The sequence below is a fragment of the Pogoniulus pusillus genome, chromosome 1 (genome assembly GCF_015220805.1).
Source record: "Pogoniulus pusillus isolate bPogPus1 chromosome 1, bPogPus1.pri, whole genome shotgun sequence".
NCBI lineage: Eukaryota > Metazoa > Chordata > Aves > Piciformes > Lybiidae > Pogoniulus > Pogoniulus pusillus.
In genome coordinates, this window is record NC_087264.1 from 7,392,714 (window position 1) to 7,405,935 (window position 13,222).

General features: G+C 43.4%; 1 protein-coding gene across 12 annotated transcripts in view; it reads left to right on the forward strand.

The window, feature by feature from the left end:
* The window catches only part of BRF1 (BRF1 RNA polymerase III transcription initiation factor subunit), a 481,847-nt gene that overhangs the window by 3,624 nt on the left and 465,001 nt on the right, over positions 1-13,222 (forward strand). For all 12 annotated transcript variants that reach the window (XR_010305870.1, XR_010305866.1, XR_010305858.1 and 9 more), the window contains exon 2: positions 12,626-12,706. Coding sequence is in view for 6 of the 12 variants with exons in the window: in XM_064159979.1 (XP_064016049.1) it covers positions 12,626-12,706 (81 nt within the window). In the remaining 6 variants the exon portion in view is untranslated. The remainder of the gene's footprint in view (positions 1-12,625; positions 12,707-13,222) is intronic.

Genomic DNA, 13,222 nt, shown 5'->3' on the forward strand with positions numbered 1-13,222 from the left:
CAGAAAGCACTGAGATACTGTTACTGACTTCTCTGTGGTGCTTCTAGCAAAACCTTCTTTTTTGCCAAGCCATGTGTTAAGAATTCACATCCTTGCTTCTGTTTGCTGAAGGAGGAAAAGAGTCCTGCACTTCTCTGTATTAATACAAAGTGGCATGTCTAGATCACGCCAAGTCCTTGCTAGTAAGCCCAGCAAACTCACTATAAAACTTGGGACATTCCTTCTTTGCTTCTGTCAGGGCTGGAAGAAGGTGTGAGATCACAGTTAAGTTTTCCCAGCTATTTACATCCAGCTGTCAGTGTGCCTAGTGGAGGAAGCCTCAACACTATACCTTTCACTGATAATTTTGGTGTAGCTGGTGTTTTCCAGTGCAAGAGTGTGAGCCTGTCTTGCCATTATTTTGACAGTTTCAACAACTGAGCATTACTGTGCTGAGAAAGTGTGGGCTTATGCTTGAATACGACTGAAAGATCTTTGCTGCTGTCATGAGGTTTGTAGAGATGCAGGCTAGTAAGTCTGTTGGGGAAAAAGGCAGAAGCAGCAAGGGATGAAATAGATGGATGTGCAGGTAAATATGAAGGAAGAATGTTCTTTGGCAAAGTGAAGGCATGCCTTGTAAGATCTCTTGGAGGTTTCTGAGGAAGTCAGTAAGTAGACAAAGCAGATTGTTTGATTTCCAAAAGGAGGTTGGTAAGATCCTTCACTGGAAGCTTTTAAAGAGTCTGAGCTGTCATGGATAAGGGAAAGTTTTTACATAGCAAAGTAACTACTCCAATTATAAGAAACAAACTAGAAGTAAATGTCTCCTGAGGGAACTTCCAGTGAAGTTCCTTAGAGTCTGGGCTGATCCTCTGGAGAACAGGTGAACAGTAAGTTAATGAGGTTTGCTGGCAGCACAAAAGTATTTGGGCTAGCAAAGGGGGTAAAAGAACCTGTTGCTCTTAGATGGGTAGTAGTTTAGCAGATGGGATCAATAGTTGCAGAGAGAGTTAGAGCCATTTCTTTCTGCCACGTCTATAATGGTTGCATCTGGACAGGCTTATACAACTTGTGAGGTCTTCATGTATAGCTCTGGAAAAACATTGAGCTCAGTGCTCATTCACAGTACAAACCCCAAGCAACCAAAGGGGAAAAAACCCACCTCCAAACAAACAACATAAACCAACCAAATCTCCAAAACCAAAGGGGAATGTTAGATGTTATCAGAGAAGGAAGGCAATAGCATGTTGCATAGCCACGGCACTCTGTGCAGTTCTGGTGTGTCTGTCCTTTCCTCCTCAAGAATATCTCTAATAGAACTAGAAAAGGTACAAAGAGGAAAATGAAGTGCTCAAGAGGAGGGCTTCTTGAAGAGCTTTTCTTTTAGAATGACTGAATAGACTCAGCCTCTTCAGACAGGGAGAGAACTGATTGAATGGGGATGGAGAGGTCTGTAAATACAGTAGAATAGCATTCTGAGGATGAGCAATTGTGCAGTATGACATAATGCAAAATCTGGGGAGTGATGAGTAGCTAGCTTGTTTTGAAAGCAGTAAGGAGGACATTCAGAAGCATTAGGAGGGTTTTGGTTGTTGTTTTCTGGGGGAAAAAAAACAACTAAATTGTGACTCTTCAGTTGTGGATGTTGAAAGTTTACATGAGTTTAAAAATGGGCAAACAGAATAAGAATATGTTTGGGCCATTAAAAATGATACTAGTCTTGCTCTTTAGCCACAGACCTTTAGAAACTGTGGGAGTCTCTGAGACAAGTATGCCAACAAGCTTTCCTCCTATGTCTCGTATTGGCTTTTAGGTCTGTATATTAATGGACTTCACCCTTCAGAGGTAGGATACTGAAGGATAGTCTTTTGATCTAAGTTGGCACAGCTCTTCCTTAGAGGCTTCAGAGAAAGGCCTTGTTCTTAGAGTTCTACAAAGATGCTTTTGAGAGTTTGGGCCACTTAAAAAACAAAACACTGATCCAAGAATCTCAGGGGATTTGGTTTTGCACAGTAAAGTGTAGGTGTCCTTGGGTACTAATCCTGGGGGCTCTTCAGCTTCTGTTTTGGAACGTGGTGAGCACAAAACTCCTCTGACTTAAACAGCTGTATGGGCACGTTCTGCTTTGAAAATCCTTAGCTAATTCTTATTATCTTCTTGAGAAGTTGATAAAAGAGATAGTTACAATTGTGAGAGTGTGTGATAAGGTGTCCAGAAATCTAGACAAGGCAAATATTTATTTAGAGTAAAGTTTAGGAAGTTGCGTGTGCAGTACTTTGTAATAAGGACCATGAAATCTTCCCTGGGGGGGACACAGTCTCAAGTTGTGCCAGGGGAAGTATAGGCTGGATGTTAGGAGGAAGTTCTTCACAGAGAGAGTGATTGGCATTGGAATGGGCTGCCCAGGGAGGTGGTGGAGTAACTGTCCCTGGAAGTGTTTAAGCAAAGCCTGGCTGAGGCACTTAGTGCCATGGTCTAGTTGACTGGCTAGGGCTGGGTGCTAGGTTGGACCTGATGCTCTTGGAGGTCTCTTCCAACCTGGTTGATTCTATGATTCTGATGGTAGTTGGGGCATATAAAAGGAGATAATGTGCTTATAAAAAGATGTAAAGAGAACAAAACCATCCTGTTCCTGATGAGATGTTCTTGGGAGATGGACGTGTCCTGTTTGTCTCTGCATAGTAACACTGATGCATTTCTTTGTCATGGTGTTGCTGGAAATGCAGGATGTGATTGTGGGTGAGCCTAATCTCATAGTTCCTATTAATGCTGTTTTTCTTGGGAAGTGACCTCTTCTTGTGAGGTACTCATCTTCTGCTGGGTCATGAGCTGCTAAGTTCTGTCATAAACAAGGAGATACTCTCTCAAATATTCTACAAGGGGGGCTGCTGTCTGTTGATCTTGTGGTGGTAGCAAAGTCCTTGTAAAGCACAAGCTGGTGAAAGTTTTGGTAGGCCCTGTACTACTTCATTTAATTATAATTTATTGTTCTTGTGCAAATTGTGATGGTTTGAGTGTTGCCTGCCCTCCCCCCCGCTTTAATAAAATCACCCAGACTAGACTTGGATGAGCTGGGAATTAGAATGGAGCTTTATGTTTACAGCTTAGCACAGTATACAAGCAGATATTTACAATGTGTACAGCTATAGACAGAAATAGATGAGTTAAAAAAGTAATACTGAAACACAGCAGCCCTCCCAGAAACCAGAGTCCCCAGGAGGGGCTCTCAACCACCCTTCCACCTTCTTACTACCCCATTCTTCTTACCCCAGATTTTGCCATACGTTCAATGTGAGTTTGGAGAATGGGCCAGGAGGGTTAGGAAGCAGACAGATTAGTCACACAGATGTCAGGTTAGAGAGAGAGAAGTGCAGCCCTAGAGCCAGAGAGCAAACTCTGTTATCTGTGCCTGTGTTCTTATTCTTATATATCTCAGCAAGCCTATGAGTGAAGTAGACATCACCATTGTTTCCTTTTCACAGCCTATCATCTAATTCTTCTCACCAAGATATCCCAACTAGGCTCAAACTAGCACACAAGTGGTCACAGCCAGGTAAGAATCATAGAATCAACCAGGTTGGAAGAGACCTCCAAGATCATCCAGTCCAACCTATCACCCTGCCCTATCCAATCAACTAGACCATGGCACTAAATGCCTCAGCCAGGCTTTTATTGAACATCTCCAGGGACGGTGCCTCCACCACCTCTCTGGGCAGCCCATTCCAATGCCAATCACTCTCTCTGTGAAGAACTTCCTCCTAACATCCAGCCTGTACTTCCCCTGGCACAACTTGAGACTGTGTCCCCTTGATCTGTTGCTGGCTGCCTGGCAGAAGAGCCCACTCCCCACCTGGCTACAGCCTCCCTTCAGGTAGTTGTAGACAGCCATGAGGTCCCCCCTGAGCCTTCTGTTCTGCAGGCTGCACACCCCCAGCTCCCTCAGCCTTTCCTCACAGGGTTTGTGCTCCAGTCATCCTGAGGTCTAACTCTGGACATATTACAGTCTTGAAGCTTGTGAAGGCCATGTGTTGAAAGTGAGTTGTGAAGCTTGACTGATTTGATCCTGGAAAATGTGACATCTGCAGATGCTAGTGAGGAACTGTTTGTCTATGAACACTTGAGTCCCAGGAAACTTTGTTTGCACAGAAAATGGTTGCAGAATGTGCTTTTCCCAACAGAGTCTAGTTTTGAAGAATGTCCAGACTGTAATTGATAGCCAGTTCAGATTGTCACAAGCTAGCCAAAAGAGGGTGCTGTCCAGCTTCTTGTCAAATTTGTGAGCTTTTGGATTTTCTGATCACTCTTTCACTGTGCCTGTGTGGGAGTTCTCTGTCTATCATAGAATCACAGAATCAACCAGGTTGGAAGAGACCTCCAAGATCATCCAGTCCAACCTATCACTCCGCCCTATCCAATCAACTAGACCATGGCACTAAGTGCCTCAGCCAGGCTTTTCTTGAAGACCTTGTGGTAGTTGTTGGGAGCTTTTTTAACAGGTATCATTTTTTTCCTGAGGCTGATATGAGAAAAAGGGGAGGAAAGGGCAAAAACTAATATTCTAGAGGTCTTAGCAGGTTTTGTTTAAAGAAGCTGAGAAAGTGGAAGTCTAGAGCTTTAATCTGACACTAATCAAAGGAGAAGAAAACAGTCCTGAGAGCTGAAGTACAGGCAGTGCAGCAGCAAACTGGAGGACACAACTGAGAAAATAAGACACTGCATGTCATATCAAGCTCTTGATCCTACAACATGCTGTGTCTGGGGGAGCTCATCTTTTGTTCCAGAAATCACCTTTAAATGCTTGCTAGTAGGTTAAGAAAAATAGCATCTGATCAGCTTCTTGTGCACAAACCATAAAGCAGTCTGGAAACCTGCCATTTAGATATATTTGGGGTCTCTGTGTGCTATCCTGTGACAAGGGAGCAGCCTGCTTCACCAGGCACTGCTGCCCCTTGCTGTCCTCAGCCACATTGTGGACAGTCTCAGTAGGAGGGTTCTAGAGTGATTGTAGACTGGCTGCTGAGGTGACATTTTTGCCCCACAGGCATTACTCTACATTTGACATCAGGGGACACAGTCTCAATACCTCAGGGGGAAGTATAGGCCTGATATTAGGAGGAAGTTCTTCCCAGAGAGAGTGATTTGCCATTGGAATGGGCTGCCCAGGGAGGTGGTGGAGTCACTGTCCCTGGACATGTTCAAGCAAAGCCTGTCTGAGGCACTTAGTGCCATGGTCTAGTTGATTGGTCAGGGCTGGGTGCTAGGTTGGACTGGATGACCTTAGAGGTCTCTTCCAACCTGGTTGATTCTTTGATTCTATGAAAACTGGAAATAAGAAAGGGACTAAATACCTGGTGGAGAAGCTTTCATAATGTAAGACAAGCTTACCAACCATTTATCTTCTGTGCCTTTTTTCCTTTGCAGCTTTATAAGATGGACAATTGCTGTCACAGTTAGTGCTAGTGGAATGGTTGGTAGAGAGGAAGAGCTTCAAAACAAATTTTTTTCCAGACAGTTCCATACAAAAAAGGATTCTTAGGTATTCAGTGTTACAAAAGTGGAATACTTTTCATTCTCCATGAATTTCACTGGTAAATATCCTTGCAGTGGGGATATATTATTGTCTCCTGTGTCTTGTTAGCAAGAGGTTTTGTTTTCACTTGATAGTTGTTAATTAGTTTCCATGTAAGATATATTGATAGACCAAATCCTGACATAAAATATTTCTTCTAGTGCATCTTGGACCAATCCTGAAGTGAGTTCCACCGGGAATGTACACAGCAAACTTGAAAACACTGGGTACTGAAAAGTGAAGATCATGTTAATATCAGCAAACTTCTTCTGGCTGGTGGGATAGATTTTTAGTGGTGACACTAAGTCACAGTTAATTTTAGGTTATGTAGAGTGGTTACTATGAATTTGCAACAGAGAAGAAAGTATGGATATGCTGGATTTGCAGACCTCAAACCGGAATGGTTTAGGTTGGCATGGACCTCAAGGATCATCCAGTTCCAACACCTAGAACACCATCCAGCCTGGCCTTGAGCACCTCCAGGGAGGGAGCATCCACAAGCTCCCTGAGCAACCTGTTCCAGTGTTTCACCACCCTCACTGTGAAGAACTTCTTCCTAACATCTAGTTTAAATCTCCCCTCTGCTAGTTTAAACCCATTACTTCTTGTCCTGTCATTACAAGACCTTGTCAATAGTCCCTCCCCACCCTTCCTGTAGGTCCCCTTCAGATACTGGAAGGCCACTATAAATCCTGAAGAACTGTTATAATTGATAGACTTTGTTCTGGGTTTTCTCATCACAAAACTAATGCAGAGCGGTGGTGTGTAGGGAGGCAGGAGGGGAAGCTTGCGTCTGCGTCATGGAAAAAAGAATTCGCCACTAGAGGTTATAATAGGATGAGCTGAATCCATTTTTGCTTCTCTTCTGAAATCCTCCAGGTGGCAATCTTGCATCAGACTTCTGAGTAGAGCATTGGTTGCTGAGTTTGGTGTGTTTCTTTTTTTTTCTTTTTTCTGGTATTGAGTCTTCCATATGCTGTCATAGAATCAACCAGGTTGGAAGAGACCTCCAAGATCATCAGGTCCAACCTAGCACCCAGCCCTATCCAGTCAACTAGACCATGGCACTAAGTGCCTCAGCCAGGCTTTGCTTCAACACCTCCAGGGATAGTGACTCCCCCACCTCCCTGGGCAGCCCATTCCAATGCCAATCACTCTCTCTGTGAAGAACTTCCTCCTAACATCCAGCCTATACTTCCCCTGGCACAGCTTGAGACTGTGTCCCCTTGTTTTGTTGGTGGTTGTGTGGGAGACGAGGCCACCCCCCACCTGGCTACAGCCTCCCTTCAGGTAGTTGCAGACAGCAATGAGGTCACCCCTGAGCCTCCTCTTCTCCAGGCTGCATAACCCCAGCTCCCTCAGCCTCTCCTCACAGGGCTGTGTTCCAGGCCTCTCACCAGCTTTGTCACCCTTCTCTGGACATGCTCCAGCACCTCAACATCTCTCTTGAAGTGAGGAGCCCAGAACTGGACACAGTACTCAAGGTGTGGCCTGACCAGTGCTGAGTACAGGGGCAGAATAACCTCCCTTGTCCTACTGGCCACACTGTTCCCGATGCAGGCCAGGATGCCATTGGCTCTCTTGGCTACCTGGGCACACTGTCCTTGTGATGGCAACAAACATCTGCTTGAGGTGCTGCAGCCTAGTGTTGTCAGTTGTGAAAATGCTGAATCCCGCATGTAAATTGGATGCAGTCTGATTTTGTAGCCTTGTGCAGCCCTAAACTTGTGTGGTGGATGCAACAGTATATTTACATCTTCAGTTGGGAGTTATGGAAAGATACCCTTGGCGAGCTAGCTGTGATAGAGTAGATTAAATGTTTGTCTATAAAATTGGATGAGGCATTTAGTGCCATGGTCTAGTTGATTGTCTAGGGCTGGGTGCTAGGTTGGACTGGATGATCTTGGAGGTCTCTTCCAACCTGGTTGATTCTATGATTCTATGTAAATTTATTCAGCAGTGATACTTGAACCAGCTATAGTGTGTGCAAGTCTGCTGACTTCCCTATAGTAATGGCTAATAGAGTCGGAGTTATTCGGCCTGAAGAAGAGAAGGCTCTGGAGACACCTTTGTAGGAACCTTCCAGTACTTGAAGAGAGCCTACACAACAGCTGGAGGGTGTTTTTTGTTTGGTTTTTTTTTTGAAAGGCATTTAGGGACAGGATGAGAAGAAATGGCATCAAACTGGAAGAAGCTGGGTTAAGATAAGACACTGAGAAGCTCTTCTCCCTTGTGAGGGTGATAATGCACTGGAACAGACTGCCCAGAGAAACTCTGGAGGCTCCTGGGACAGGCTGCCCAGAGAAACTATGAAGGCTCCAGCCCTGGAAGTGTTCAAAGTCAGGTTGGTTGTTGCCTTCAGCAACTTGGTATAGTTGGAAATGTCCCTGCCCATGGTTGGAACTAGATGATCTTTAGGATCCCTCCCAACCCAGCCCGTTCTATGATTGTGCAATTTCAGTTACAAATTTTAGTGCTTTTGTGTGTTCAGCAAACTTCAATAACATAGTTTTGCTGTTGCAGGCCTTAATTGTAATCAAGGCATTTACTTTCTTTCCTTTTGACTTTTGTGGTTGAACTTAAGTAGGAAGCTCATTTTTTGTATATTAGGTTATCTAGTCTATCTTGATTATGAAAGTGTTGGTGTGATGCAGTCTGCATTATCTATCAGACCTAGATTTTGTGCTGGGCTGGTAAATAAGCAGGTTTTAACTTGAAGGTTTTAAATTGAAGCTTTTTCTCCTACCTTGTCCTGAAGAAAGGGCTGGTAATGTGGAGGATTTTAATTTCACAGTGAAGGATTTTGATAGGACTAGTCGTATCAAATAGCAAATACACTTCAGTCCAAGTTGCAAGCAGCTTTTCACTGCCTGTCTTCACTTGCTCATTTAGGTAGAGGAAACAAAATCCACAACACTGTGACTGGGTCTGTTTCTTCTCCAGGTGCTGAATCTGAACCTCAGCATGTCACTAGCTCTCAGAAAGGTGCCCTTTAAGATGCAGATGCTTGAGTGGTTGCACTTCGCCCTGTCCGTATGAGGGATGTGATAAGTGAAGTGCTGTTCCTGCTATCTGTCATTTCTTTCTGTTGCTGTTCAAGGTTACCACAGACTGACTTGCTCCTTTTCCTGCTTGAGGAATATTTCTGTAGAGAAGCAGTGATGTGACTTCTTTAGTAATGAGTTGATGGAACAAAACACAAACTGCCAAGAAGCCTGAGTCTGATCCTGTGTAGAGGAGCTCTGCCTTGGACTGTACTGCAAAGATCAGACACTGCTTTTGGCTGCTATTGGCTGCTTGGTCCTTGTAATTCACCGAGAGTAATCTTGGGTTTAGGGGTTAAGCCTGGAACTCCATAAGTTTTGACCAGCTACCATCAAGTTTCCAGGCATATGGGGAAGTATAGGCTGGATGTTAGGAGGAAGTTCTTGCCAGAGGGTGATTTGCCATTGGAATGGGCTGCCCAGGGAGGTGGTGGAGTCACCGTCCCTGGAGACTTTCAGGCAAAGCCTGTCTGAGGCACTTAGTGCCACGGTCTGGTTGACTGGTTAGGGCTAGGTGCTGGGTTGCAGTAGATGATCTTGGAGGTCTCTTCCAACCTGGTTGATTCTATGATTCTGTGGTGATCTCCTGCATCTTCAATTCTCTCAATACCTCAGGACACTGTAGCACATTGAGAAAACCACAAGAAAATTGACTAGCTGTACTTGGGAGCTGCATAACACATCTCTCCACACCTTCTCTTGTCCAAAATTTCATCTAACTGTCCAAAACTAACTTTGAGAGGAGGCTTAAGTTACTCAAAGCTGAGATTCTGAGGTAGTGTCTGAAAATAATCAGTATGTGCCTATGTACCATAGGAGGCACCACTTCAAGAAAGAGTATTGAAGTTGGTTTAAAGAAACACTAGTGTTGACGTTGAAAATTTGGCAGGCAGCACTTGAAGACACCAAATACTTCTTGGATATATTTTTGTGTATCTTGAAAGCTGAATGTAAAAAAACCAAAAGCCTGTTTAATTTACTTTTGAAGTTGTGGAGGGGAAAAATGGAAAAGGTCAAGCAATGTAAAGGATTCAGTTAAGCTGGGCTGTTAATTTGAGTGTAGCAACTGCTGTTCCTATCCTTTGTGCTTTTAAAATGACTGGCTTTGTAGGGATTTTTGTCTTTAAATTAATTTGATTTCACAGTTTTCTCTTTTTTTTTTAAGAGTTTATCTCTTTATTACCCAGCTGAACAGTTACGTTAATGAGTTTGGTTTGTATTCCGCTTGTAAAGATTAAGGCTGATGGGGAGACTTGATAGTCCATGGCAAATATTAGTTTTCAGTTCTGAGAGTGCAAGTGCTCAACAGACTAGTTTCCTGTCAGTTTTCAAAGCCAATGCTAATTAGAGATGCACAGCCTTTCCAGTTAGCTGACTGAAAAATGGGCACATCAATCCTGATAGCAGAATTTGTCTTTCAGATAGCTCTGCTGGTATCTGCTGCAGGCTCTATAGCTTGGAAAGAAATGGCTTTTATGTGCAATGTTATGTCTTGATGTCTAATGAAAAAAAGGAATCTGGAAGAACAAAACCACTGAAACCTCAGCTTAATTTCATTTTGTTGTGTTCTTTCTGAACTCTGGCTTCTGATTAGTTTTGTTAAGTGTTGTTTATCACTACTAACGTAGTTTTTGCACAAGCGTTGGTAGAAAGAGGGAAACTTATGAAAGAGTATGTGATGGTTTGCATGTTACACCCCCCCCCCCACCCCCTTTAGAAATCACCCAGACTAGACTCAGCCAGCTCTGGAAATTGAAGCTTCTTATTTACAGTTTAGCACAATATACAAGCAGATATTTACAGTATACACAGTTATAGACAGAAATAGACAAGGTAAGAGGTAATACAGAAACACAACAGCCTTCCCAGAAACCTGAGTCCCCTGGAGGGGCTCCCAACTGCCCCTTCACCTTCCCCCTGCCCCTCTCAAACTTACTCCAGTCCCAAGGAAGGATGAAGGTTCAGCCAGGGGGTTAGGAAGCAAAGTGGGTTAGTCAAAGCAATGGCAGAGAGGGCTGAGGTTAGAGATGCAGCTCAGCCAGTTCCCCAGCAGAAGAAGTTGTGTCTTATCTGTGTTTTGATTCTTGTTTTTATACATCTCAGCAAGCCTATGAGCGAGGTAGACATCAGCCTTGTTTTCCTTTCACAGCCTGCAATCTAGTTCTTCTCACCAAACATTATAGCTAGGCTCGAACTAGCAGAGAGTAATGTAGTTGTTTTGACACTGATAGCTCAATACAGTTCAATATTTTGTTGTATGCGAAGACTGAGAATCATAGAATCAACCAGGTTGGAAGAGACCTCCAAGATCATCCAGTCCAACCTAGCACCCAGCCCTATCCAGTCAACTAGACCATGGCACTAAGTGTTCATCCAGTCTTTTCTTGAACACCTCCAGGGACACTCCTCTGTGTATTTCTATCCCAAAGACATTCTAGTTTGTTGTAGATAACTATTCTAAGATGGGCAGATGGGGCTACAAGAACTGTAAGCAACAAGATAACATTTTTCCCCTGTTCTGAAGATCAGATGACTTGACTTAGGTAGGAATCCAATTACTAGCAAATTACTTGTTTTGAATCCTGTGCAATTTAGATTTTTAGTCTCACTTGCTTTTAAACTGATAGATGAGAATTATCCTGCTCCAGGTAGTAGCCTGATTGTTTTGTAAAAAACCTTCCTGCTTTAGTGGGAGACTATTTCTGCACTTGATAATTTAATTCCCTCTTCTGCAAGATTGGTTTGCATGAGTAGTTCCATTGACTCCCAGTGGACTCTGCATTCAGGCTCCTCAACATTGGAACAGATGCATAAACCAGCTTCTAATTTATGCTAATTTACAACTCAGGCTTAATTTGGTCTCCAGCATTTCAGGGTGTAGAAGTAGCAGTTTCAGGCTTGCTTTTTTTGGTAGTGTGTCATTGTTTACCTAATGTTAAACTCTAGTTATTTTAGAGTTGGTATTACATCTGTAGTAGCCAACACAATCATTATTGAATGCTAAATATGTTTAGTGTTCTGTTGTGCCATTAGATAGCTATTCATATTCTTTATTGAATATTTTTAAGACAAAAAAACCCCTAAGCTATTGTTTCATCATTGACTCTGCTCTGCTGAGACCCCACCTGGAGTACTGCATCCAGTTCTGGAGCCCCCATTACAAGAAGGATGTAGATGTGCTGGAGCATGTCCAGAGGAGGGCCACAAGGATGCTCAGAGGGCTGGAGCAGCTCTGCTGTGAGGACAGACTGAAAGAGTTGGGGCTGTGCAGTCTGCAGAAGAGGAGGCTCTGAGGTGACCTTCTTGTGGCCTTCCAGGATCTGAAGGGAGCCTACAAAAAATCTGGGGAGGGACTTTTTAGGCTCTCAGAGAGTGACAGGACTAGGGGGGCTGAAGCAAAGCTGCAGCTGGGTAGGTGCAGCCTGGATGTGAGGAGGAAGTTGTTGAGCATGAGAATGGTGAGAGGCTGGACTGGGTTTCCCAGAGAGGTGGTTGAGGCCCCATGGCTGGAGGTGTTTAGGACCAGGCTGGGTGAGGCTGTGGCCAGCCTGCTCTAGGGTAGGATGTCCCTGGCCATGGCAGGGGAGCTGGCACTAGCTGATCCTTGTGATCCCTTCCAACCCTGACTGATGCTATGATTGTATGAAATACATTGCAATATTGATTTTTCACATTAAGCCTAAATTAGAGTTGCAACTTTTTGGGTGTTCTTTTTGTTTTGATTTTCCCCCCCTTCTTTCTGGGGGAAAGACCTAGAGAGCCTTTCCCCCCTTCTTTCTGGGGGAAAGACCTAGAGAGCCTTTTAATTCTTACATTTTCCCAAGGAAGAAATAAATCGCACAGGATTTGTACTCAATGTCTCAAGCCCTTCGAGCAGTTCTGTTGCCCTTCTTAATTTAATTTGGCATGTTGTAAATGATACAGGTACTGACTATAGTGTCACATAAAGTTTTCTTCTAATACTTGAATTTTGTTACTGGATTTGACATGTCTGATTTATTCATTGTGATGTTGCTGTTTTTTCCCCTAATAGGTGCAGGCAAAACCCCGACTTTAGGAGGAGGATTCCATGCCAACCTGGGAAAGGAGTCACGAGCACAAACTCTACAGAATGGTACTTGCAGCCTTTGTGATAATGACTTTTTTCCTTGTGTGAATGTGATTGATTACAATTAATTTTTGGGTTTGAATGTGACCTCAAAACCTTGGCAGGGTGCTTATTATTCAGAAGACACGTCTGCCTAGTGAAGATTTTACCTTGTCCTCTCACTTAGTTGTAGTGCCTGATTTATGAGGTCAGGTAGCTGCCTAACAAAGGGTAATGGCACCTGACAGTTCTATTGTAGTTTAAAAGGGCCTTTTCAAGGTTGACATGCCCATAGCACCTTTTTATTACCTGTTAACCTATTTCACTTATTATTTGATCATTTTTATTATTTATTATTTTTACCCTAGTTCTTGAAATGTTTCATGCATGTTTATGTGTTTAAATGCTCTTGTTTTTATGCAGTGTAAGTGTGAGAAAATGCATATGTTAATACATATTTCTAATAATCATGTGCTTAATATGTGCTTGGTGAACAGAGGGGACAACTGGAAAAATGATTTTCATGTCCAGAGGATGCTTAAA